The sequence below is a fragment of the Diorhabda sublineata genome, chromosome 4 (genome assembly GCF_026230105.1).
Source record: "Diorhabda sublineata isolate icDioSubl1.1 chromosome 4, icDioSubl1.1, whole genome shotgun sequence".
Taxonomy (NCBI): domain Eukaryota; kingdom Metazoa; phylum Arthropoda; class Insecta; order Coleoptera; family Chrysomelidae; genus Diorhabda; species Diorhabda sublineata.
The window spans coordinates 37,440,648-37,464,281 of NC_079477.1; the positions used below are offsets into that span (position 1 = coordinate 37,440,648).

General features: G+C 30.4%; 2 protein-coding genes across 2 annotated transcripts; both read right to left on the minus strand.

Moving 5' to 3' along the window:
• Positions 1-2,486: 2,486 nt before the first annotated feature.
• On the minus strand, positions 2,487-5,213 carry LOC130442481 (chymotrypsin-like). Its single transcript, XM_056776633.1, has 6 exons — positions 5,141-5,213; positions 4,988-5,071; positions 4,838-4,935; positions 3,867-4,036; positions 3,525-3,802; positions 2,487-2,618 (listed from the first exon to the last, which is right to left on the minus strand). Exons 1-6 carry the CDS (start codon positions 5,189-5,191, stop codon positions 2,520-2,522), a joined length of 780 nt encoding a protein of 259 aa, XP_056632611.1. The 5' UTR covers positions 5,192-5,213; the 3' UTR covers positions 2,487-2,519.
• A 6,138-nt stretch (positions 5,214-11,351) lies between these two features.
• LOC130443386 (brachyurin-like) lies at positions 11,352-16,208 on the minus strand. The gene is made up of 6 exons (XM_056777959.1): positions 16,161-16,208; positions 13,836-13,967; positions 13,650-13,747; positions 11,843-12,012; positions 11,520-11,788; positions 11,352-11,465 (listed from the first exon to the last, which is right to left on the minus strand). Exons 1-6 carry the CDS (start codon positions 16,206-16,208, stop codon positions 11,352-11,354), a joined length of 831 nt encoding a protein of 276 aa, XP_056633937.1.
• Positions 16,209-23,634: the final 7,426 nt, after the last annotated feature.

Consider the following 23,634-nt stretch of genomic DNA (forward strand, 5'->3'; position numbering starts at 1 on the left):
ACTAAATAGGGATGAAAGTATACTAATTTAATAAATTGGTGCCACTATCCATTCCAGGATCATCAAGATAGGATAAAAAGGAATTTTTAAGCTCGAATAACTAAATTAGTATGTAATGACTTGATTTTAACCGATTTTTTACAAGCGTATTAACTCAAAATTCCGTACAGTCACTAAGGAGGGATAAAAGTATACTAATTTAATAAATTGGTACCATTATCTTTGCCAGGATCGTCAAAATAGGATGAAAACGAATTTTTAAGCTCGATTAAATAAATTAGTATGTAATGACTTGATTTTAACCGATTTTTTACAAGCGTCGTAACTCAAAATTTCGTACAGTCACTAAATAGGGATGAAAGTATACTAATTTAATAAATTGGTACCATTATCCTTGCCAGGATCATCAAGATAGGATAAAAACGAATTTTTAAGCTCGAATAACTAAATTAGTATGTAATGACTTGATTTTAACCGATTTTTTACAAGCGTATTAACTCAAAATTTCGTACAGTCACTAAGGAGGGATGAAAGTATACTAATTTAATAAATTGGCACCATTATCCTTGCCAGGATCATCAAGATAGGATAAAAAGGAATCTTTAAGTTCGAATAACTAAATTAGTATGTAATGACTTGATTTTAACCGATTTTTTACAAGCGTATTAACTCAAAATTTCGTACAGTCACTAAATAGGGATGAAAGTATACTAATTTAATAAATTGGTGCCACTATCCATTCCAGGATCATCAAGATAGGATAAAAAGGAATTTTTAAGCTCGAATAACTAAATTAGTATGTAATGACTTGATTTTAACCGATTTTTTACAAGCGTATTAACTCAAAATTCCGTACAGTCACTAAGGAGGGATAAAAGTATACTAATTTAATAAATTGGTACCATTATCTTTGCCAGGATCGTCAAAATAGGATGAAAACGAATTTTTAAGCTCGATTAAATAAATTAGTATGTAATGACTTGATTTTAACCGATTTTTTACAAGCGTCGTAACTCAAAATTTCGTACAGTCACTAAATAGGGATGAAAGTATACTAATTTAATAAATTGGTACCATTATCCTTGCCAGGATCATCAAGATAGGATAAAAACGAATTTTTAAGCTCGAATAACTAAATTAGTATGTAATGACTTGATTTTAACCGATTTTTTACAAGCGTATTAACTCAAAATTTCGTACAGTCACTAAGGAGGGATGAAAGTATACTAATTTAATAAATTGGCACCATTATCCTTGCCAGGATCATTAAGATAGGATAAAAAGGAATCTTTAAGTTCGAATAACTAAATTAGTATGTAATGACTTGATTTTAACCGATTTTTTACAAGCGTATTAACTCAAAATTTCGTACAGTCACTAAATAGGGATGAAAGTATACTAATTTAATAAATTGGTACCATTATCCTTGCCAGGATCATCAAGATAGGATAAAAAGGAATCTTTAAGTTCGAATAACTAAATTAGTATGTAATGACTTGATTTTAACCGATTTTTTACAAGCGTATTAACTCAAAATTTCGTACAGTCACTAAATAGGGATGAAAGTATACTAATTCAATAAATTGGTACCATTATCCTTGCCAGGATCATCAAGATAGGATAAAAAGGAATCTTTAAGTTCGATTAACTAAATTAGTATGTAATGACTTGATTTTAACCGATTTTTTACAAGCGTATTAACTAAAAATTTCGTACAGTCACTAAGGAGGGATGAAAGTATACTAATTTAATAAATTGGTACCATTATCTTTGCCAGGATCATCAAGATAGGATGAAAACGAATTTTTAAGCTCGATTAAATAAATTAGTATGTAATGACTTGATTTTAACCGATTTTTTACAAGCGTATTAACTAAAAATTTCGTACAGTCACTAAGGAGGGATGAAAGTATACTAATTTAATAAATTGGTACCATTATCCTTGCCAGGATCATCAAGATAGGATAAAAAGGAATCTTTAAGTTCGAATAACTAAATTAGTATGTAATGACTTGATTTTAACCGATTTTTTACAAGCGTATTAACTCAAAATTTCGTACAGTCACTAAATAGGGATGAAAGTATACTAATTCAATAAATTGGTACCATTATCCTTGCCAGGATCATCAAGATAGGATAAAAAGGAATCTTTAAGTTCGATTAACTAAATTAGTATGTAATGACTTGATTTTAACCGATTTTTTACAAGCGTATTAACTAAAAATTTCGTACAGTCACTAAGGAGGGATGAAAGTATACTAATTTAATAAATTGGTACCATTATCTTTGCCAGGATCATCAAGATAGGATGAAAACGAATTTTTAAGCTCGATTAAATAAATTAGTATGTAATGACTTGATTTTAACCGATTTTTTACAAGCGTATTACCAATGTATAAATTACAGTTCACTTTTGGGGGAACCGAAAACTCAAGTTTTATATATATACGTGTGTATATGATAAAGAAAGGATTTTCCGAATCAACGTAATTTGAAAAAAAATTTATTATCGATTTTTTCTACAATGATAACCAGCCTAAATAACTCGTAAGTCTAGTGAAAACTCCAGGAAAACCTATTGCACAACCCCATTCGCTGCCGTATGAAGCAATACCAATCTATAAAAAAAAAACAAAAAAATCAAACTAAGAGTACTGATTCACCCTGTATTGAGTAAAATATATGTGTGTCAATAGAAACGTCATAAGTCAAAATTCCTATAATCTCAATAGCAAATAATTTAAAAAAAATGTATCAAATTGAATTTGTGAAAGTTTTTTATGTATTTGATCTAATTCATGACTTATTTTTAATATATCCTGTATATTGAGCGTATATGTACCAAGAAATCCTAGAGCGCTGATGATAAGAGCCACAGAACCCATTATAGATGTCAAATGACACAGAATACATGATCGACGATTTATGACACAGAATACATGATGGATGACATATGACACAGAACACATGATGATAGAAGAAACAAAATACATAATATAAGATGGATGATGACATAGAGTACATGATTTATAACACAAGATTTATGACACAAATTAAATGTTGGATTTAAGATAACATACGATGAATGATAGATGACGTAAAAGACATTACATATGACAAATGACACAAAACACAGTATATCCGATGCCAGAGAGGACATGCTCGATGACAGATGACACTGAACGCATTATATATGACAAAACACAAAATACGTAGTATAAGATGGATGACACAGAATACATGATGTATGACAGGTAACAGAGGAAACATGATATACGATCGATGACACAGACTAAATGACAGATGACACATAAAACATGATGAATATCACAGAGCATACGATGGACGACATAAGATGACACATATTACTAGATCCGTGACACAGAACACACATAATGGATGACAGATGAAAGAGAGAAGGTTGACACTTGTATAATGTATGACAGATGATAGAACAAAAAACGGATGACACAGAATACGTAACAGGTGACTAATGGCTGTGCTGTTTATCGTATTATACTTACTTGAACTCCGTTTAACACCAGGGGACTCCCAATATCTCCCAGGCAAATATTACTTCCAGATACACCAGAAGTACAAAGTTGAGTGACGTCTATATGGAATACGTAGGGTAATTCGCAAGCTAGGAGTGGTATAACTGTCAAATTCTGGTATCGTAGGACGTTACTATAATTAGAATTTGTATCAGAAGTTTTACCCCATCCAGCAACGGTGGGGGCTTCTTCTATGTAGGTGTTCGTTATGTCAACAACGTCAGGAAGTGTTATAACGGAAATGGTATCTAAAATGGAGAGTGAGTCAATACAATAACAACGTCTGCTTTTTACGTAAAAAAATATTCTTACCACTAAGTTGAACTGAATCTTTTGGCAATTGGACGAGTGCTATATCGTGTATCAATCCAGAAGGTGTGTAGTCTTCGTGGATGATGAAAGAAGAAGAATTTATCGTTAACTGACCCTTTTCAACTTGGTTTAAATCGTGCGCACCCAATGTGAGTACAGCTTCTGTTGCTCTAAAAGAATTACGATAATCAGAAAGATATTTATCTGCTTCATTGTTGATAAGTACCAAATCCGCGCATTATACTGACGAGATCTATGAAACACAAAACCGGTGAACACTGTGAGGAATGATTTTGGTCGTTTTATAGCGTTTAATTAGATACTTATACTGATGAGACCTAAGAAGACCAAAACTGATCGATGTTTCATCAATTTTTCCGTAAGTCAATTGATTTTAATCGTTTTCTAACATTTTGAACAAAATTATACTGATAAGACTTAAGAAGATCGAAACCGGTTTATAATCTTAGCAATTCGAATGATTCGTATGAAACACAAAACCGGTGAACACTGTGAGGAACGATTTTGGTCGTTTTATAGCGTTTAATTAGATACTTATACTGATGAGACATAAGAAGATCGAAACCGGTTTATGATCCTAGCAATTTGAATGATTTTCATCGTTTTCGAGCTTTTAATTGGATATTTCAAACAATGTTATACTGATGAGACTTAAGAAGACCCAAACCGATCAATATTATCAGCAATTTCGTTGTATGTCAATTGATTTTCATCGTTTTATAGTTATTTTAACAAAATTATATTGTCGAGACCTAAGAAAATCAAAACCGGTCAATATCTTCAGCAATTTTTCTGTGTATCGAATGATTTTGATCGTTTTCGAGTGTTTTAAACAATATAATGCTGACGAGACTCGCGAAATAGCAAACCGGTCGATATTTTCATCATGTTAAAAGGGTTTTAATCATTTAATACACGTGATTTCGTGAACTTTTGGAAATAGAACTTACCCGTATAGACATTTCGCTGCAGTCAAAACTAAACGTTCCGATACCAAAGATCCACCACAAAGTATTTTAGTACCATTCACAACCGATTGAATAGAAACCTGAAATACGTTTTATGTGAATACGGGGTTGGCTTTAGGGGGATTTGGTTACCATATAAGGCATGGAATGAGGTTCCACTTCATCTCCATTTATAATCCCCAAGTTATTCTTGGAGGCATTTGTTCCATGCCTCAGCTAAAATTGAATTTTTATTTTTAGGTTATTTCTATAGTGGATTTTGAAGATACATAGTGGTAAACTTACCAATAATACGGAAATTATTGCTAGAAATGATATTTGTTGATATTTATACATTTTAAAGATGGAAACTGTTGGAAATATCTCGAATGTTGAGTTATTTTGAATATTATCTAATCTTTCAAGTACCCCCTGTGATAATTCACTTATATTTCTACTAGAAAATATTTTTGACTTAGTAAATATTAATTTATCAATTATTAGTACAGTCTATGACGAGTTCTTTCTAAAGATGTGAAAATTATACATCACCCTGTATAGAATTATTATACGATGCAGTAAATGTATATTAATTGATAGAGGATTTATTTTATGAGAAATTTTAGTTTAAAAAAAATCGTATTTAAGTCAAAATTGGTGCCTTTGAAAGATTTTTGAAAAAGAGTCGTTTGTTTTGGAGAAAAAATTGTGGCAAACAAAACCAAGGATGGTGTGAAAAATTGAAAAATGGGTTTTTTATTTTGATTTAAAGATTGGAGGTAAAGTAATAGTTGCAAAATATTGTTGCATAAATATAACTACGCATAACTCTTTTTAAAGAGCTCAAAAATCCCTTCAAAATGAGTGATTGCAATAATGTGAACTGTTAATAATCATAAGAAAAATTTTTAAACTCAAATAATGAGAAAACGATCATTTTTTTGGAAAAAACTCATAGAAACTTTTTTAAAGAGCTCAAAAAGCGCTTCAAAATGAGTGATTCCAAAAGATTGTTGTATAAATATATACAGAGTTATGGTAAAAATAATGTTGACTTAATAATCATAAGAAAAATTTTTAAACTCAAATAATGAGAAAACGATCATTTTTTTGGAAAAAACTCATAGAAACTTTTTTAAAGAGCTCAAAAAGCCCTTCAAAATGAGTGATTCCAAAAGATTGTTGTATAAATATATACAGAGTTATGGTAAAAATAATGTTGACTTAATCAGAAGAATAATTTTTAAACTCAAATAATGAGAAAACGATCATTTTTTTGGAAAAAACTCATAGGAACTTTTTTAAAGAGCTCAAAAAGCCCTTCAAAATGAGTGATTCCAAAAGATTGTTGTATAAATATATACAGAGTTATGGTAAAAATAATGTTGACTTAATCAGAAGAATAATTTTTAAACTCAAATAATGAGAAAACGATCATTTTTTTGGAAAAAACTCATAGGAACTTTTTTAAAGAGCTCAAAAAGCGCTTCAAAATGAGTGATTCCAAAAGATTGTTGTATAAATATATACAGAGTTATGGTAAAAATAATGTTGAGTTAATAATCATAAGAAAAATTTTTAAACTCAAATAATGAGAAAACGATCATTTTTTTGGAAAAAACTCATAGGAACTTTTTTAAAGAGCTCAAAAAGCCCTTCAAAATGAGTGATTCCAAAAGATTGTTGTATAAATATATACAGAGTTATGGTAAAAATAATGTTGACTTAATCAGAAGAATAATTTTTAAACTCAAATAATGAGAAAACGATCATTTTTTTGGAAAAAACTCATAGGAACTTTTTTAAAGAGCTCAAAAAGCGCTTCAAAATGAGTGATTCCAAAAGATTGTTGTATAAATATATACAGAGTTATGGTAAAAATAATGTTGACTTAATCAGAAGAATAATTTTTAAACTCAAATAATGAGAAAACGATCATTTTTTTGGAAAAAACTCATAGGAACTTTTTTAAAGAGCTCAAAAAGCCCTTCAAAATGAGTGATTCCAAAAGATTGTTGTATAAATATATACAGAGTTATGGTAAAAATAATGTTGACTTAATCAGAAGAATAATTTTTAAACTCAAATAATGAGAAAACGATCATTTTTTTGGAAAAAACTCATAGGAACTTTTTTAAAGAGCTCAAAAAGCGCTTCAAAATGAGTGATTCCAAAAGATTGTTGTATAAATATATACAGAGTTATGGTAAAAATAATGTTGACTTAATAATCATAAGAAAAATTTTTAAACTCAAATAATGAGAAAACGATCATTTTTTTGGAAAAAACTCATAGGAACTTTTTTAAAGAGCTCAAAAAGCCCTTCAAAATGAGTGATTCCAAAAGATTGTTGTATAAATATATACAGAGTTATGGTAAAAATAATGTTGACTTAATCAGAAGAATAATTTTTAAACTCAAATAATGAGAAAACGATCATTTTTTTGGAAAAAACTCATAGGAACTTTTTTAAAGAGCTCAAAAAGCGCTTCAAAATGAGTGATTCCAAAAGATTGTTGTATAAATATATACAGAGTTATGGTAAAAATAATGTTGAGTTAATAATCATAAGAAAAATTTTTAAACTCAAATAATGAGAAAACGATCATTTTTTTGGAAAAAACTCATAGGAACTTTTTTAAAGAGCTCAAAAAGCCCTTCAAAATGAGTGATTCCAAAAGATTGTTGTATAAATATATACAGAGTTATGGTAAAAATAATGTTGACTTAATCAGAAGAATAATTTTTAAACTCAAATAATGAGAAAACGATCATTTTTTTGGAAAAAACTCATAGGAACTTTTTTAAAGAGCTCAAAAAGCGCTTCAAAATGAGTGATTCCAAAAGATTGTTGTATAAATATATACAGAGTTATGGTAAAAATAATGTTGACTTAATAATCATAAGAAAAATTTTTAAACTCAAATAATGAGAAAACGATCATTTTTTTGGAAAAAACTCATAGGAACTTTTTTAAAGAGCTCAAAAAGCGCTTCAAAATGAGTGATTCCAAAAGATTGTTGTATAAATATATACAGAGTTATGGTAAAAATAATGTTGACTTAATAATCATAAGAAAAATTTTTAAACTCAAATAATGAGAAAACGATCATTTTTTTGGAAAAAACTCATAGGAACTTTTTTAAAGAGCTCGAAAAGCCCTTCAAAATGAGTGATTCCAAAAGATTGTTGTATAAATATATACAGAGTTATGGTAAAAATAATGTTGACTTAATCAGAAGAATAATTTTTAAACTCAAATAATGAGAAAACGATCATTTTTTTGGAAAAAACTCATAGGAACTTTTTTAAAGAGCTCAAAAAGCCCTTCAAAATGAGTGATTCCAAAAGATTGTTGTATAAATATATACCGAGTTATGGTAAAAATAATGTTGACTTAATCAGAAGAATAATTTTTAAACTCAAATAATGAGAAAACGATCATTTTTTTGGAAAAAACTCATAGGAACTTTTTTAAAGAGCTCAAAAAGCGCTTCAAAATGAGTGATTCCAAAAGATTGTTGTATAAATATATACAGAGTTATGGTAAAAATAATGTTGACTTAATCAGAAGAATAATTTTTAAACTTAAATAATGAGAAAACGATAATTTTTTTGGAAAAAACTCATAGGAACTTTTTTAAAGAGCTCGAAAAGCCCTTCAAAATGAGTGATTCCAAAAGATTGTTGTATAAATATATACAGAGTTATGGTAAAAATAATGTTGACTTAATCAGAAGAATAATTTTTAAACTCAAATAATGAGAAAACGATCATTTTTTTGGAAAAAACTCATAGGAACTTTTTTAAAGAGCTCAAAAAGCGCTTCAAAATGAGTGATTCCAAAAGATTGTTGTATAAATATATACAGAGTTATGGTAAAAATAATGTTGACTTAATAATCAGAAGAAAAATTTTTAAACTTAAATAATGAGAAAACGATCATTTTTTTGGAAAAAACTCATAGGAACTTTTTTAAAGAGCTCGAAAAGCCCTTCAAAATGAGTGATTCCAAAAGATTGTTGTATAAATATATACAGAGTTATGGTAAAAATAATGTTGACTTAATAATCATAAGAAAAATTTTTAAACTTAAATAATGAGAAAACGATCATTTTTTTGGAAAAAACTCATAGGAACTTTTTTAAAGAGCTCGAAAAGCCCTTCAAAATGAGTGATTCCAAAAGATTGTTGTATAAATATATACAGAGTTATGGTAAAAATAATGTTGAGTTAATAATCATAAGAAAAATTTTTAAACTCAAATAATGAGAAAACGATCATTTTTTTGGAAAAAACTCATAGGAACTTTTTTAAAGAGCTCAAAAAGCCCTTCAAAATGAGTGATTCCAAAAGATTGTTGTATAAATATATACAGAGTTATGGTAAAAATAATGTTGACTTAATCAGAAGAATAATTTTTAAACTCAAATAATGAGAAAACGATCATTTTTTTGGAAAAAACTCATAGGAACTTTTTTAAAGAGCTCAAAAAGCGCTTCAAAATGAGTGATTCCAAAAGATTGTTGTATAAATATATACAGAGTTATGGTAAAAATAATGTTGACTTAATCAGAAGAATAATTTTTAAACTTGAATAATGAGAAAACGATCATTTTTTTGGAAAAAACTCATAGGAACTTTTTTAAAGAGCTCAAAAAGCCCTTCAAAATGAGTGATTCCAAAAGATTGTTGTATAAATATATACAGAGTTATGGTAAAAATAATGTTGACTTAATCAGAAGAATAATTTTTAAACTCAAATAATGAGAAAACGATCATTTTTTTGGAAAAAACTCATAGGAACTTTTTTAAAGAGCTCAAAAAGCGATTCAAAATGAGTGATTCCAAAAGATTGTTGTATAAATATATACAGAGTTATGGTAAAAATAATGTTGACTTAATCAGAAGAATAATTTTTAAACTTGAATAATGAGAAAACGATCATTTTTTTGGAAAAAACTCATAGGAACTTTTTTAAAGAGCTCAAAAAGCCCTTCAAAATGAGTGATTCCAAAAGATTGTTGTATAAATATATACAGAGTTATGGTAAAAATAATGTTGACTTAATAATCATAAGAAAAATTTTTAAACTCAAATAATGAGAAAACGATCATTTTTTTGGAAAAAACTCATAGGAACTTTTTTAAAGAGCTCAAAAAGCCCTTCAAAATGAGTGATTCCAAAAGATTGTTGTATAAATATATACAGAGTTATGGTAAAAATAATGTTGACTTAATCAGAAGAATAATTTTTAAACTCAAATAATGAGAAAACGATAATTTTTTTGGAAAAAACTCATAGGAACTTTTTTAAAGAGCTCAAAAAGCGCTTCAAAATGAGTGATTCCAAAAGATTGTTGTATAAATATATACAGAGTTATGGTAAAAATAATGTTGACTTAATAATCATAAGAAAAATTTTTAAACTCAAATAATGAGAAAACGATAATTTTTTTGGAAAAAACTCATAGGTACTTTTTTAAAGAGCTCAAAAAGCCCTTTAAAATGAGTGATTCCAAAAGATTGTTGTATAAATATATACAGAGTTATGGTAAAAATAATGTTGACTTAATCAGAAGAATAATTTTTAAACTCAAATAATGAGAAAACGATAATTTTTTTGGAAAAAACTCATAGGAACTTTTTTAAAGAGCTCAAAAAGCGCTTCAAAATGAGTGATTCCAAAAGATTGTTGTATAAATATATACAGAGTTATGGTAAAAATAATGTTGACTTAATAATCATAAGAAAAATTTTTAAACTCAAATAATGAGAAAACGATCATTTTTTTGGAAAAAACTCATAGGTACTTTTTTAAAGAGCTCAAAAAGCCCTTCAAAATGAGTGATTCCAAAAGATTGTTGTATAAATATATACAGAGTTATGGTAAAAATAATGTTGACTTAATAATCATAAGAAAAATTTTTAAACTCAAATAATGAGAAAACTATCATTTTTTTGGAAAAAACTCATAGGAACTTTTTTAAAGAGCTCAAAAAGCGCTTCAAAATGAGTGATTCCAAAAGATTGTTGTATAAATATATACAGAGTTATGGTAAAAATAATGTTGACTTAATAATCATAAGAAAAATTTTTAAACTCAAATAATGAGAAAACGAACATTTTTTTGCAAAAAAACCGAAGAGGTCATTTTTATATAACTCAAAAAATCCTTCATAATGAAAAAAAAATTCATGTTTATATAGAGATTCATGACTTTATAGAGCGATGAAACAAATCCTAAGTACGACCCTGCAAATATAACATATAATAATAATAATCACGTACATACCTCGTGTATTTCTCAGATTTGATGACTCAAAGTTCTCACTAAAATATAATTTTAATCAACCATACGGAAAGAAATTAATTAATTCCGAATTATTTTCTTTAAATAAGAATTATAAAAACACACGTAATTCCAGAGGCGTATTCGAAAATATTTTATTCTTATCTCGAACATAATTAACAAAAAAACATTTCCATCAAGAAAATTATCGAAATTTAATACAGGTTCAGTCACAATTCATATTTTCATTAATCCATTTCACATAGGACGATACTCTGGTAAACACGGCGGGCCATCCGACCTCACACCCCAATCGGACACCGAAAGAAACAATACCGATCTAAAAAATATTTTTTTTCAATATTAGAAGGACACCCAGCACCGTCACCCTTACTTGAACTCCGTTGAACGTTAACGGACCACCAGAATCGCCGTTACACGTGGATTTTCCATCGCTACCGGAAACACAAACTTGCCCATCGCCGACGACACCCAAATATTTGAGGTTACACCAAGAATTCGTTATAACAGGGACATCGACCTCTCTCAGAACCGAAGATATACCTCTAGCCCCGTCGAACGGTCTCCCCCAACCGCTAACTAAAGCCTTTTCTTTACCGTAATCCAAATCTTCCGAAGCGATTTTGATCGGTTTGATATAATCTGTAAATGGATTGTTATTAACGCGGCATAAAAATTTTTTCACACAAAACTCACCAGTAAATTCAATTTCTGATGGTAGGTTAATAAGAGCAATGTCGTTTTTTAAACGGTTCCTATTCCAATCCGGATGGAGGATAATATTACTAGCCAATAATCTGAGTTGCGTTTTTTCTTTTTTCCTAACGTTATGAGCTCCAAGAATGACGTCGACGCCTCCGGTTAAACTGTAATTTGAATACCGCTATTCAATTTTCGGAATCATCGAATCGTGTAAAAGTATAGATAAACGATAATATTACGCAATTCGACGTGGATTCAACCAACAGCAACGAATTCAATCGATTTTTGCGCCACAAAACATCGATTACTGTACGACAAGTGGGCCATGGACACTGTTTGACAGTTGACAGTTAACTACAGTATCAAATAATCTTGTTTTGACAGTAATTCGTATTAAACCTCGTTTCAGACTAAAGTTGCGTCAACTGTTTCTTAAAAAGTGCCGATTAAAGAAAAGCAAGTTCATTTAAGAGGATATCAAGTAAAAAAATGAACCAGCAAAGAAATTTGTCGATGGCGACGTAATGACCAGGATAAAGGCCAAAACGTTGTACCGATCAAATCGATGATAGTTTTTTTGGTCTTAGAAAGACGTTTACGTGAAGCTTAACGGATAACACAAAGTTCGGAGGTTGAATTTTGCGAGACTACATCAGAATTGGATCAAACCAACCCGGTTCTGATTCCCGATGAAACTAGATTTGGTCTCAAAGCTCCAGATGGACGTAAACGTGTCTGGCGAAGAAAAAGAATATTTGCCAGCTGTAATATCTCTCCTGAAGTACCTTTTGCTTGGTTCGTTTGGCCTGATTTGGATAACGCGTGGCTGGAGAGGTTGTAACCGTGGCCACCTAACAGTCCGGATATGAATCCTATAGACCACGTCCCACGTATGAATCCAGTGATAAGACAAATTGAGGTTATGTTAAGGTCATATTCGACTAATGTCCATTATTATTTCAATCTGAATATTTGAATTAATTGCAGGACAATGCCCGTCCACATAGTGCAGGTACTTACAGCCGCTACGGATCGACCATCGCTTTGCCCAGACTTAAATCCTATCGAGCGTTTATGGGATTAAATTACGAGTAAAATTCGGGCTAGAAATCTTGCACCAGGCACGAAATAGGACCTCAAAACGGCGCTTACTGATGTATTTGAACTCAAGGATTCGTTTGGGTTTATAATCGTCGAAATACACTATTTTTGTCGCATCCTGTATATTCGATTCGATTTAAAAAATATGTAATTTCGTAATGTCTTCGTAAAAAATTGAAATTATGATAACATAGTTTAATTTTTTTATCGATGTAGCAATCGAGAAAGTGTAATCGATCTTGAAAAATTTCACAACCGAAAAAATTTTTAATTCGGTGTAAATAGCACGAAATACAGTAGCCGCTCATTCATATGAAATATACAGGGTTATACGTAAATTTACTAATAAAAACCACGATTTAATCAATTTTCGTTGGTTCTCGTTTGATATTAAGAACACATTTGATTAGGTCGCACTTTTTTGAAAAATAAATCGGTGCTTTGATTCGCTAACGATAAGAAAAATGATTAATTTCGTAAATACTCACGAATATCATTGTCAGGTCCAATAGGATAACGTTGAATCCGATTTTTACCCTTTTTAAATGTTCAGATCAATTTAAAACTACACACACTTCTCAAATACCAATAATAGCACAATAATTTCATAAACTCGTACCATTATCGTTACCAGGTAACCAGGTAACTTTGGACTTTTACGCAATTTCAAGTATACAGGGTTTTTTAAACTAAAACTAACCTGTCAACACAATGAGCGGCTGTCAAGATAGTTTTATTACTGATCAATGATCCACCACAAAAAGAAGTTCCTCCAGGTACAGGAACAATAAGGGCCACCTAAAACATGAAGGGAAGGGACCAGGGTGAATAGGACGATTATCGTAATTATAATAATTGTTTCCAAAAGTGTTATAGCACAAAATACCTGATACGGTCTAGAATGAGGAACCGATTCGATTCCTCCGACGATTTTTGAATGGGTTTTTTCTTTTTTTACGGGTATCTCGCTTTCGACATTCAATTCATTCGGAAATACTTTGTTCCAATCAACTTCGGCCTAAAATGGAGAAAAAAAAAAAACAGAAAATAAACCGCGGGCAAAACCTTAATGATACAAACGAAACGAGAAGTGAAGAAACTCTCGAAAATTCTTTTACTTAAAAAAATCTGTTTTTTCAGTCTCGTTTTTATTTCGAAACCAGACTCTTGTCTCGGAAAATCGAGACGAGTAAAGTCTAGATCTCGTATTGTTGCTCGACAGTTTTTTTACGATTTTCAAAAATGAATTTCACATATTCTAATTTAAAATATTCGGTCATCTCGCAAAATATAGTTGAGTAAAGTCTCGATCTCGTATGAAGCTTCATTCTTCTTACACTATTTGTGCTTGAACCAGGAGTTTTTACAAAAAAATGTCATTTTTATTTTTGACTTGATTTAAAAAAGTCATGTCTTGGAAAACCGAAACTAGTGAAGTCTCGATTTCATACCATATCGACTTCTATTATAATGGGTCTAGCTATGCTTGAGTTTCCGAACGTTACTCGTTGTATCTCGACTCGTAAAACCGAAACGAGTAAAGTCTCCATCTCATGTAAAATATTCTCGTCTGTTCTGTTATTAAAATCGATATGAGTGAAGTCTCAATTTTGTACCCAGTTGTTGAGCCATGTATTTCGATGGCTCAATATATCGTTTGATTTATTTTCAAAAATATCTGCTTTTTGAAAACCAAAAAAAAAAAAATCAAGGCGAGTAAAATCTCGGATTTTGTGTATAGTTGCTTAAACTATGGATTTCGATAAAAAATATTTTTTGTATCGCCTGTTTTGTTTTAAAAAATGTCTCGTCTTGGAAAACCAAATCGAGACGAGTAAACTCTTGATCTCGAAGGAAACTCTAATAAATTTATTATTATAGTCTTGTGTCCAGTCGTTTAAGCCAAAGATTTAGAAAAAAAATATCATCTATATGTTTTCAAAAATGTTATTTCTCGGAAACCAAAACAAAATGGAGCCGAGTAAAGTCTCGCTATCGTGTTTAGTTGCTTAAAACCATGGATTTCGATAAAAAATATTTTTTGTATCGACTGTTTTGTTTTAAAAAATGTCTCGTCTTGGAAAACCGAAACCAAATCGAGACGAGTAATGTCTCGATCTCGTGTTTAGTTGCTTAAACCATGGATTTCGATAAAAAAATATTTTTTTATCGCTTGTTTTGTTTTAAAAAATGTCTCGTCTCGGAAAACCGTAACCAAATCGAGACGAGTAAAGTCTCGATCTCGAAGGAAACTCTAATAAATTTATTATTATAGTCTCGTGTCCAGTCGTTTGAGCCAAACATTTAGAAAAAAAATATCATCTATATGTTTTCAAAAATGTTACTTCTCGGAAAACCAAAACAAAATGGAGCCGAGTAAAGTCTCGCTATCGTGTTTAGTTGCTTAAACCATGGATTTCGATAAAAAATATTTTTTGTATCGACTGTTTTGTTTTAAAAAATGTCTCGTCTTGGAAAACCGAAACCAAATCGAGACGAGTAAATTCTCGATCTCGTGTTTAGTTGTTTAAACCATGGATTTCGATAAAAAAATATTTTTTTATCGCCTGTTTTGTTTTAAAAAATGTCTCGTCTTGGAAAACCGAAACCAAATCGAGACGAGTAAATTCTCGATCTCGTGTTTAGTTGTTTAAACCATGGATTTCGATAAAAAAATATTTTTTTATTGCCTGTTTTGTTTTAAAAAATGTTTCGTCTCGGAAAACCGAAACCAAATCGAGACGAGTAAACTCTCGATCTCGAAGGAAACTCTAATAAATTTATTATTATAGTCTCGTGTCCAGTCGTTTGAGCCAAACATTTAGAAAAAAAATATCATCTATATGTTTTCAAAAATGTTACTTCTCGGAAAACCAAAACAAAATCGAGTAAAGTCTCGATCTCGTGTTTAGTTGTTTAAACCATGGATTTCGATAAAAAAATATTTTTTGTATCGCCTGTTTTGTTTTAAAAAATGTTTCGTCTCGGAAAACCGACACAAGATCGAGACGAGACGAGACGAGAACAATCTCGAATCAGTGTAAAGATCTCTCCTTAATATATAATAAAAAAATGTTTGGAATTTTCAAAAATTCATTTTCAATTATAAATTAAGCATTTGATGCACTTTAATGCAATTAACGTGCGAAAAAATTATATTAGAGAATAAATAAAATTTAGAATGAAATATCAAATTGATATAAAATTTTACCTTCACTAGCACAAAAATCACAGCCAAAAAATTGAAACCAGCTTTCATTTTTTAACGGTCCAAGGAATGTACTAAATATTTATTATAGTCATGGCTTTTATAATGTAAAATCATTTCGATTGTACCCATTGTCGACTTGATTTGGTATTAAGTAAAAGCAATCGTTAAATCGAAAAATAACTGACGGCAATTGTACCTAACATTCTCTCTGAATGAAATGAACCAAAAAATTATAGGTTATGAATGTTATTAGCTGCCTTAACCTCAAAATTCTTATCAGTATATTACATAATATGATAAAAATGATAATTCCGAAAAATTTGGTTTCTAAAATCTACTCGATTTCGTTTCAATGGTGCCACGCTCAATTAAGCGGTTTAAGGATCTTTAAAAGGCTTTCGGTTGAGTATTTTGCAGCTTATGAATGATTTGCTAAGCACTACCTACGCTGGTGCCCAATTCTTCAGCCATATCTCGTAATGCTTGTTTTGGGGCAAGTTTCTTGGCCTCTTCGAGAAGCGGAACTTAATTCGTACCCTTGAATCTTGTAGAGACACTCATCCCCGAATAATTCGAGACATCTCGGCGGATTTTACATTATCTTTGACCATAAAACGAATTTTTCTAGCTCACTGGTTAAAAGTACACTAAAAAGTGAGGTTATGCGTTCCCGAACGACACTTCATTTTTCGCGCGTTTATTCAAATAATCCTGTTCGTATTTGAACCGCCCTCTTACGCAAATGCCAATAATAAATCTAAAAATGGTTTATTCTGAATGAAAAATGCAAATGGAGTGAGTAAATATTTACTCCGTTGCAGATATATGAATAAAATCGGATTTTATTTATTTAGAATTAATATTATCATCTTTTGGATACCGTCAATGATTTCTAGAACAAATTCTTATGGGAAAAACAAATTTTTTATCGTACAGTTGACGTAAACGATATTTGTCTTGTTGTTTTAAGTTACTATCACCAAAAATGATCATACAATTCTTTTATATATCAATTATCCAAAGGCTTTTAAGCAGCAGCGTTCAAAGCAGACGGAGAGATCTAAACAACAATCGACGCGTGATCTAAGCACGATCTTCAAGCGTCTTTGCATCTAGTGGCTAAAATAAACCTAAAGACCAAAAAATTGATATTGATATTGATGATTCACAAAACCGGAATTGAAGCAGACGCTTGTCACTGTCACTGTCATTGTCAATTGAAATGAAAGCGTACGCAATGCCTCCTCAGTTGACTGAAATTCGAATAGGTGTCGTTATTGCTAAATTGGAAGATGGCTGATCTATCAGAAGACTGGGAAGTCATCATAAATGTCGAGAAGCACTGGGAGCTTGCGCCTAAAAGTTATCTGGAGGAAGGAACATTTCAAATGATGCAAAAGATGTTGCAAAGACTGATCAAGAAAATCTTTTTCCCCGGTAAAAATCCAATTGAAAACTGAACACAATGCCCATGGGATACTGACGATGATATTGTTGATGAAATTATAGAATCAGAAATACCAAAAAATACCAATTGCAGTCAAAAATTTGTATGGAAAGCTGGCTGTTAACATGGGAGAAAAGATGGTACATAATTTGAAGAAACTACGGTAGAAGCCATGGGAAAAGACTTGCCAAGGTGATTCAAGAATGTGTACTGAAGAAATCAAGGAGCTGGAGAAGAAGATGGCAGATTTAAAAACAAAATATACTCCAATAGAAAAGGAGTTCGAACATACAGAATCATGTAATATACAAGCACTACTCAAAACAGAAGAGATCGGCATTTCTACACGAACCAAGGCCCCAACTGCAAGACATCTTACGTTGAACCGTTTGAGGTTGCCGCTAGAGTGAATACTAACGAAAAATGATCGTCAGGATCGTCAAAACGATTAATACTTTCAAACCATTTTTGTTGTATGTTCAAACTACCTACGAAATTTTTGAATTTTCCATTTTTTTTTCTGTTAACTTCACGCAATGTGGCGGTTGTACTGAAATGTTTAAACTACCTACGAAATTTTTTAATTTTCCATTTTTTTCTGTAAACTTCACGCAATTTGGCGGTTGTACTGAAATGTTTGAACAACCTACAAAATTTTTGAATTTTCAATTTTTTTCTGTAAACGTCACGCAATATGGCGGTTGTACTGAAATGTTTAAACTACCTACGAAATTTTTGAATTTTCCATTTTTTTTTCTGTTAACTTCACGCAATGTGGCGGTTGTACTGAAATGTTTAAACTACCTACGAAATTTTTTAATTTTCCATTTTTTTCTGTAAACTTCACGCAATTTGGCGGTTGTACTGAAATGTTTGAACAACCTACAAAATTTTTGAATTTTCAATTTTTTTCTGTAAACGTCACGCAATATGGCGGTTGTACTGAAATGTTTAAACTACCTACAAAATTTTTGAATTTTCAATTTTTTTCTGTAAACGTCACGCAATATGGCGGTTGTACTGAAATGTTTGAACAACCTATAAAATTTTTGAATTTTCCATTTTTTTCCGTAAAAGTCACGCAATAAGGTGGTTGTACTGAAATGTTTAAACAACCTACCAAATTTTTGAATTTTCCATTTTTTTCTGTAAACTTCACGCAATTTGGCGGTTGTACTGAAATGTTTAAACTACCTACGAAATTTTTGAATTTTCCATTTTTTTTCTGTAAACTTCACGCAATTTGGCGGTTGTACTGAAATGTTTAAACTACCTACGAAATTTTTTAATTTTCCATTTTTTTCTGTAAACTTCACGCAATTTGGCGGTTGTACTGAAATGTTTGAACAACCTACAAAATTTTTGAATTTTCAATTTTTTTCTGTAAACGTCACGCAATATGGCGGTTGTACTGAAATGTTTAAACTACCTACGAAATTTTTGAATTTTCCATTTTTTTTTCTGTTAACTTCACGCAATGTGGCGGTTGTACTGAAATGTTTAAACTACCTACGAAATTTTTTAATTTTCCATTTTTTTCTGTAAACTTCACGCAATTTGGCGGTTGTACTGAAATGTTTGAACAACCTACAAAATTTTTGAATTTTCAATTTTTTTCTGTAAACGTCACGCAATATGGCGGTTGTACTGAAATGTTTAAACTACCTACAAAATTTTTGAATTTTCAATTTTTTTCTGTAAACGTCACGCAATATGGCGGTTGTACTGAAATGTTTGAACAACCTATAAAATTTTTGAATTTTCCATTTTTTTCCGTAAAAGTCACGCAATAAGGTGGTTGTACTGAAATGTTTAAACAACCTACCAAATTTTTGAATTTTCCATTTTTTTCTGTAAACTTCACGCAATTTGGCGGTTGTACTGAAATGTTTAAACTACCTACGAAATTTTTGAATTTTCCATTTTTTTCTGTAAACTTCACGCAATTTGGCGGTTGTACTGAAATGTTTAAACAACCTACCAAATTTTTGAATTTTCCATTTTTTTCTGTAAACTTCACGCAATTTGGCGGTTGTACTGAAATGTTTGAACAACCTACAAAATTTTTGAATTTTCAATTTTTTTCTGTAAACGTCACGCAATATGGCGGTTGTACTGAAATGTTTAAACTACCTACAAAATTTTTGAATTTTCAATTTTTTTCTGTAAACGTCACGCAATATGGCGGTTGTACTGAAATGTTTGAACAACCTATAAAATTTTTGAATTTTCCATTTTTTTCCGTAAAAGTCACGCAATAAGGTGGTTGTACTGAAATGTTTAAACAACCTACCAAATTTTTGAATTTTCCATTTTTTTCTGTAAACTTCACGCAATAAGGTGGTTGTACTGAAATGTTTAAACAACCTACCAAATTTTTGAATTTTCCATTTTTTTCTGTAAACTTCACGCAATTTGGCGGTTGTACTGAAATGTTTGAACAACCTATAAAATTTTTGAATTTTCCATTTTTTTCTGTAAACGTCACGCAATATGGCGGTTGTACTGAAATGTTTAAACAACCTACCAAATTTTTGAATTTTCCATTTTTTTCTGTAAACTTCACGCAATTTGGCGGTTGTACTGAAATGTTTAAACTACCTACGAAATTTTTGAATTTTCCATTTTTTTTCTGTAAACTTCACGCAATTTGGCGGTTGTACTGAAATGTTTAAACTACCTACGAAATTTTTTAATTTTCCATTTTTTTCTGTAAACTTCACGCAATTTGGCGGTTGTACTGAAATGTTTGAACAACCTACAAAATTTTTGAATTTTCAATTTTTTTCTGTAAACGTCACGCAATATGGCGGTTGTACTGAAATGTTTAAACTACCTACGAAATTTTTGAATTTTCCATTTTTTTTTCTGTTAACTTCACGCAATGTGGCGGTTGTACTGAAATGTTTAAACTACCTACGAAATTTTTTAATTTTCCATTTTTTTCTGTAAACTTCACGCAATTTGGCGGTTGTACTGAAATGTTTGAACAACCTACAAAATTTTTGAATTTTCAATTTTTTTCTGTAAACGTCACGCAATATGGCGGTTGTACTGAAATGTTTAAACTACCTACAAAATTTTTGAATTTTCAATTTTTTTCTGTAAACGTCACGCAATATGGCGGTTGTACTGAAATGTTTGAACAACCTATAAAATTTTTGAATTTTCCATTTTTTTCCGTAAAAGTCACGCAATAAGGTGGTTGTACTGAAATGTTTAAACAACCTACCAAATTTTTGAATTTTCCATTTTTTTCTGTAAACTTCACGCAATTTGGCGGTTGTACTGAAATGTTTAAACTACCTACGAAATTTTTGAATTTTCCATTTTTTTTCTGTAAACTTCACGCAATTTGGCGGTTGTACTGAAATGTTTAAACTACCTACGAAATTTTTTAATTTTCCATTTTTTTCTGTAAACTTCACGCAATTTGGCGGTTGTACTGAAATGTTTGAACAACCTACAAAATTTTTGAATTTTCAATTTTTTTCTGTAAACGTCACGCAATATGGCGGTTGTACTGAAATGTTTAAACTACCTACGAAATTTTTGAATTTTCCATTTTTTTTTCTGTTAACTTCACGCAATGTGGCGGTTGTACTGAAATGTTTAAACTACCTACGAAATTTTTTAATTTTCCATTTTTTTCTGTAAACTTCACGCAATTTGGCGGTTGTACTGAAATGTTTGAACAACCTACAAAATTTTTGAATTTTCAATTTTTTTCTGTAAACGTCACGCAATATGGCGGTTGTACTGAAATGTTTAAACTACCTACAAAATTTTTGAATTTTCAATTTTTTTCTGTAAACGTCACGCAATATGGCGGTTGTACTGAAATGTTTGAACAACCTATAAAATTTTTGAATTTTCCATTTTTTTCCGTAAAAGTCACGCAATAAGGTGGTTGTACTGAAATGTTTAAACAACCTACCAAATTTTTGAATTTTCCATTTTTTTCTGTAAACTTCACGCAATTTGGCGGTTGTACTGAAATGTTTAAACTACCTACGAAATTTTTGAATTTTCCATTTTTTTCTGTAAACTTCACGCAATTTGGCGGTTGTACTGAAATGTTTAAACAACCTACCAAATTTTTGAATTTTCCATTTTTTTCTGTAAACTTCACGCAATTTGGCGGTTGTACTGAAATGTTTGAACAACCTACAAAATTTTTGAATTTTCAATTTTTTTCTGTAAACGTCACGCAATATGGCGGTTGTACTGAAATGTTTAAACTACCTACAAAATTTTTGAATTTTCAATTTTTTTCTGTAAACGTCACGCAATATGGCGGTTGTACTGAAATGTTTGAACAACCTATAAAATTTTTGAATTTTCCATTTTTTTCCGTAAAAGTCACGCAATAAGGTGGTTGTACTGAAATGTTTAAACAACCTACCAAATTTTTGAATTTTCCATTTTTTTCTGTAAACTTCACGCAATAAGGTGGTTGTACTGAAATGTTTAAACAACCTACCAAATTTTTGAATTTTCCATTTTTTTCTGTAAACTTCACGCAATTTGGCGGTTGTACTGAAATGTTTGAACAACCTATAAAATTTTTGAATTTTCCATTTTTTTCTGTAAACGTCACGCAATATGGCGGTTGTACTGAAATGTTTAAACAACCTACCAAATTTTTGAATTTTCCATTTTTTTCTGTAAACTTCACGCAATTTGGCGGTTGTACTGAAATGTTTAAACTACCTACGAAATTTTTGAATTTTCCATTTTTTTTCTGTAAACTTCACGCAATTTGGCGGTTGTACTGAAATGTTTAAACTACCTACGAAATTTTTTAATTTTCCATTTTTTTCTGTAAACTTCACGCAATTTGGCGGTTGTACTGAAATGTTTGAACAACCTACAAAATTTTTGAATTTTCAATTTTTTTCTGTAAACGTCACGCAATATGGCGGTTGTACTGAAATGTTTAAACTACCTACGAAATTTTTGAATTTTCCATTTTTTTTTCTGTTAACTTCACGCAATGTGGCGGTTGTACTGAAATGTTTAAACTACCTACGAAATTTTTTAATTTTCCATTTTTTTCTGTAAACTTCACGCAATTTGGCGGTTGTACTGAAATGTTTGAACAACCTACAAAATTTTTGAATTTTCAATTTTTTTCTGTAAACGTCACGCAATATGGCGGTTGTACTGAAATGTTTAAACTACCTACAAAATTTTTGAATTTTCAATTTTTTTCTGTAAACGTCACGCAATATGGCGGTTGTACTGAAATGTTTGAACAACCTATAAAATTTTTGAATTTTCCATTTTTTTCCGTAAAAGTCACGCAATAAGGTGGTTGTACTGAAATGTTTAAACAACCTACCAAATTTTTGAATTTTCCATTTTTTTCTGTAAACTTCACGCAATTTGGCGGTTGTACTGAAATGTTTGAACAACCTATAAAATTTTTGAATTTTCCATTTTTTTCCGTAAAAGTCACGCAATAAGGTGGTTGTACTGAAATGTTTAAACAACCTACCAAATTTTTGAATTTTCAATTTTTTTCTGTAAACGTCACGCAATATGGCGGTTGTACTGAAATGTTTGAACAACCTATAAAATTTTTGAATTTTCCATTTTTTTCCGTAAAAGTCACGCAATAAGGTGGTTGTACTGAAATGTTTAAACAACCTACAAAATTTTTGAATTTTCCATTTTTTTCTGTAAACTTCACGCAATTTGGCGGTTGTACTGAAATGTTTAAACTACCTACGAAATTTTTGAATTTTCCATTTTTTTTCTGTAAACTTCACGCAATTTGGCGGTTGTACTGAAATGTTTGAACTACCTACGAAATTTTTGAATTCTCAATGTTTTCTGTATAAATATTGATCAAAGAATTAAAAAAAATTATAATAATAAAAGTTCCAAATCTAGAAAAACCTCGATACTACTACACTTCGTATTATACAAATTTTTTTACTTATTTCAAATTTGTTACAATTGAATTACGTAAAACAATTTGAGGTTGAAGTGAAATCGATTGATTATCGGAATATACAGAGT

Bases quoted from the DNA above. Each gene is read 5' to 3' on its own strand.
- LOC130442481 (XM_056776633.1), bottom strand. From the start codon at position 5,191: ATGTATAAATATCAACAAATATCATTTCTAGCAATAATTTCCGTATTA. The intron at 4,936-4,987 runs GTAACCAAATCC...AACGTATTTCAG, and splicing joins CTCATTCCATGCCTTATATG to GTTTCTATTCAATCGGTTGT. The intron at 4,037-4,837 runs GTAAGTTCTATT...TAATTCTTTTAG, and splicing joins GCAGCGAAATGTCTATACGG to AGCAACAGAAGCTGTACTCA.
- LOC130443386 (XM_056777959.1), bottom strand. From the start codon at position 16,208: ATGAAAGCTGGTTTCAATTTTTTGGCTGTGATTTTTGTGCTAGTGAAG. The intron at 13,748-13,835 runs GTATTTTGTGCT...TTCATGTTTTAG, and splicing joins CTCATTCTAGACCGTATCAG to GTGGCCCTTATTGTTCCTGT. The intron at 12,013-13,649 runs GTTAGTTTTAGT...TTCAAATTACAG, and splicing joins GCCGCTCATTGTGTTGACAG to TTTAACCGGAGGCGTCGACG.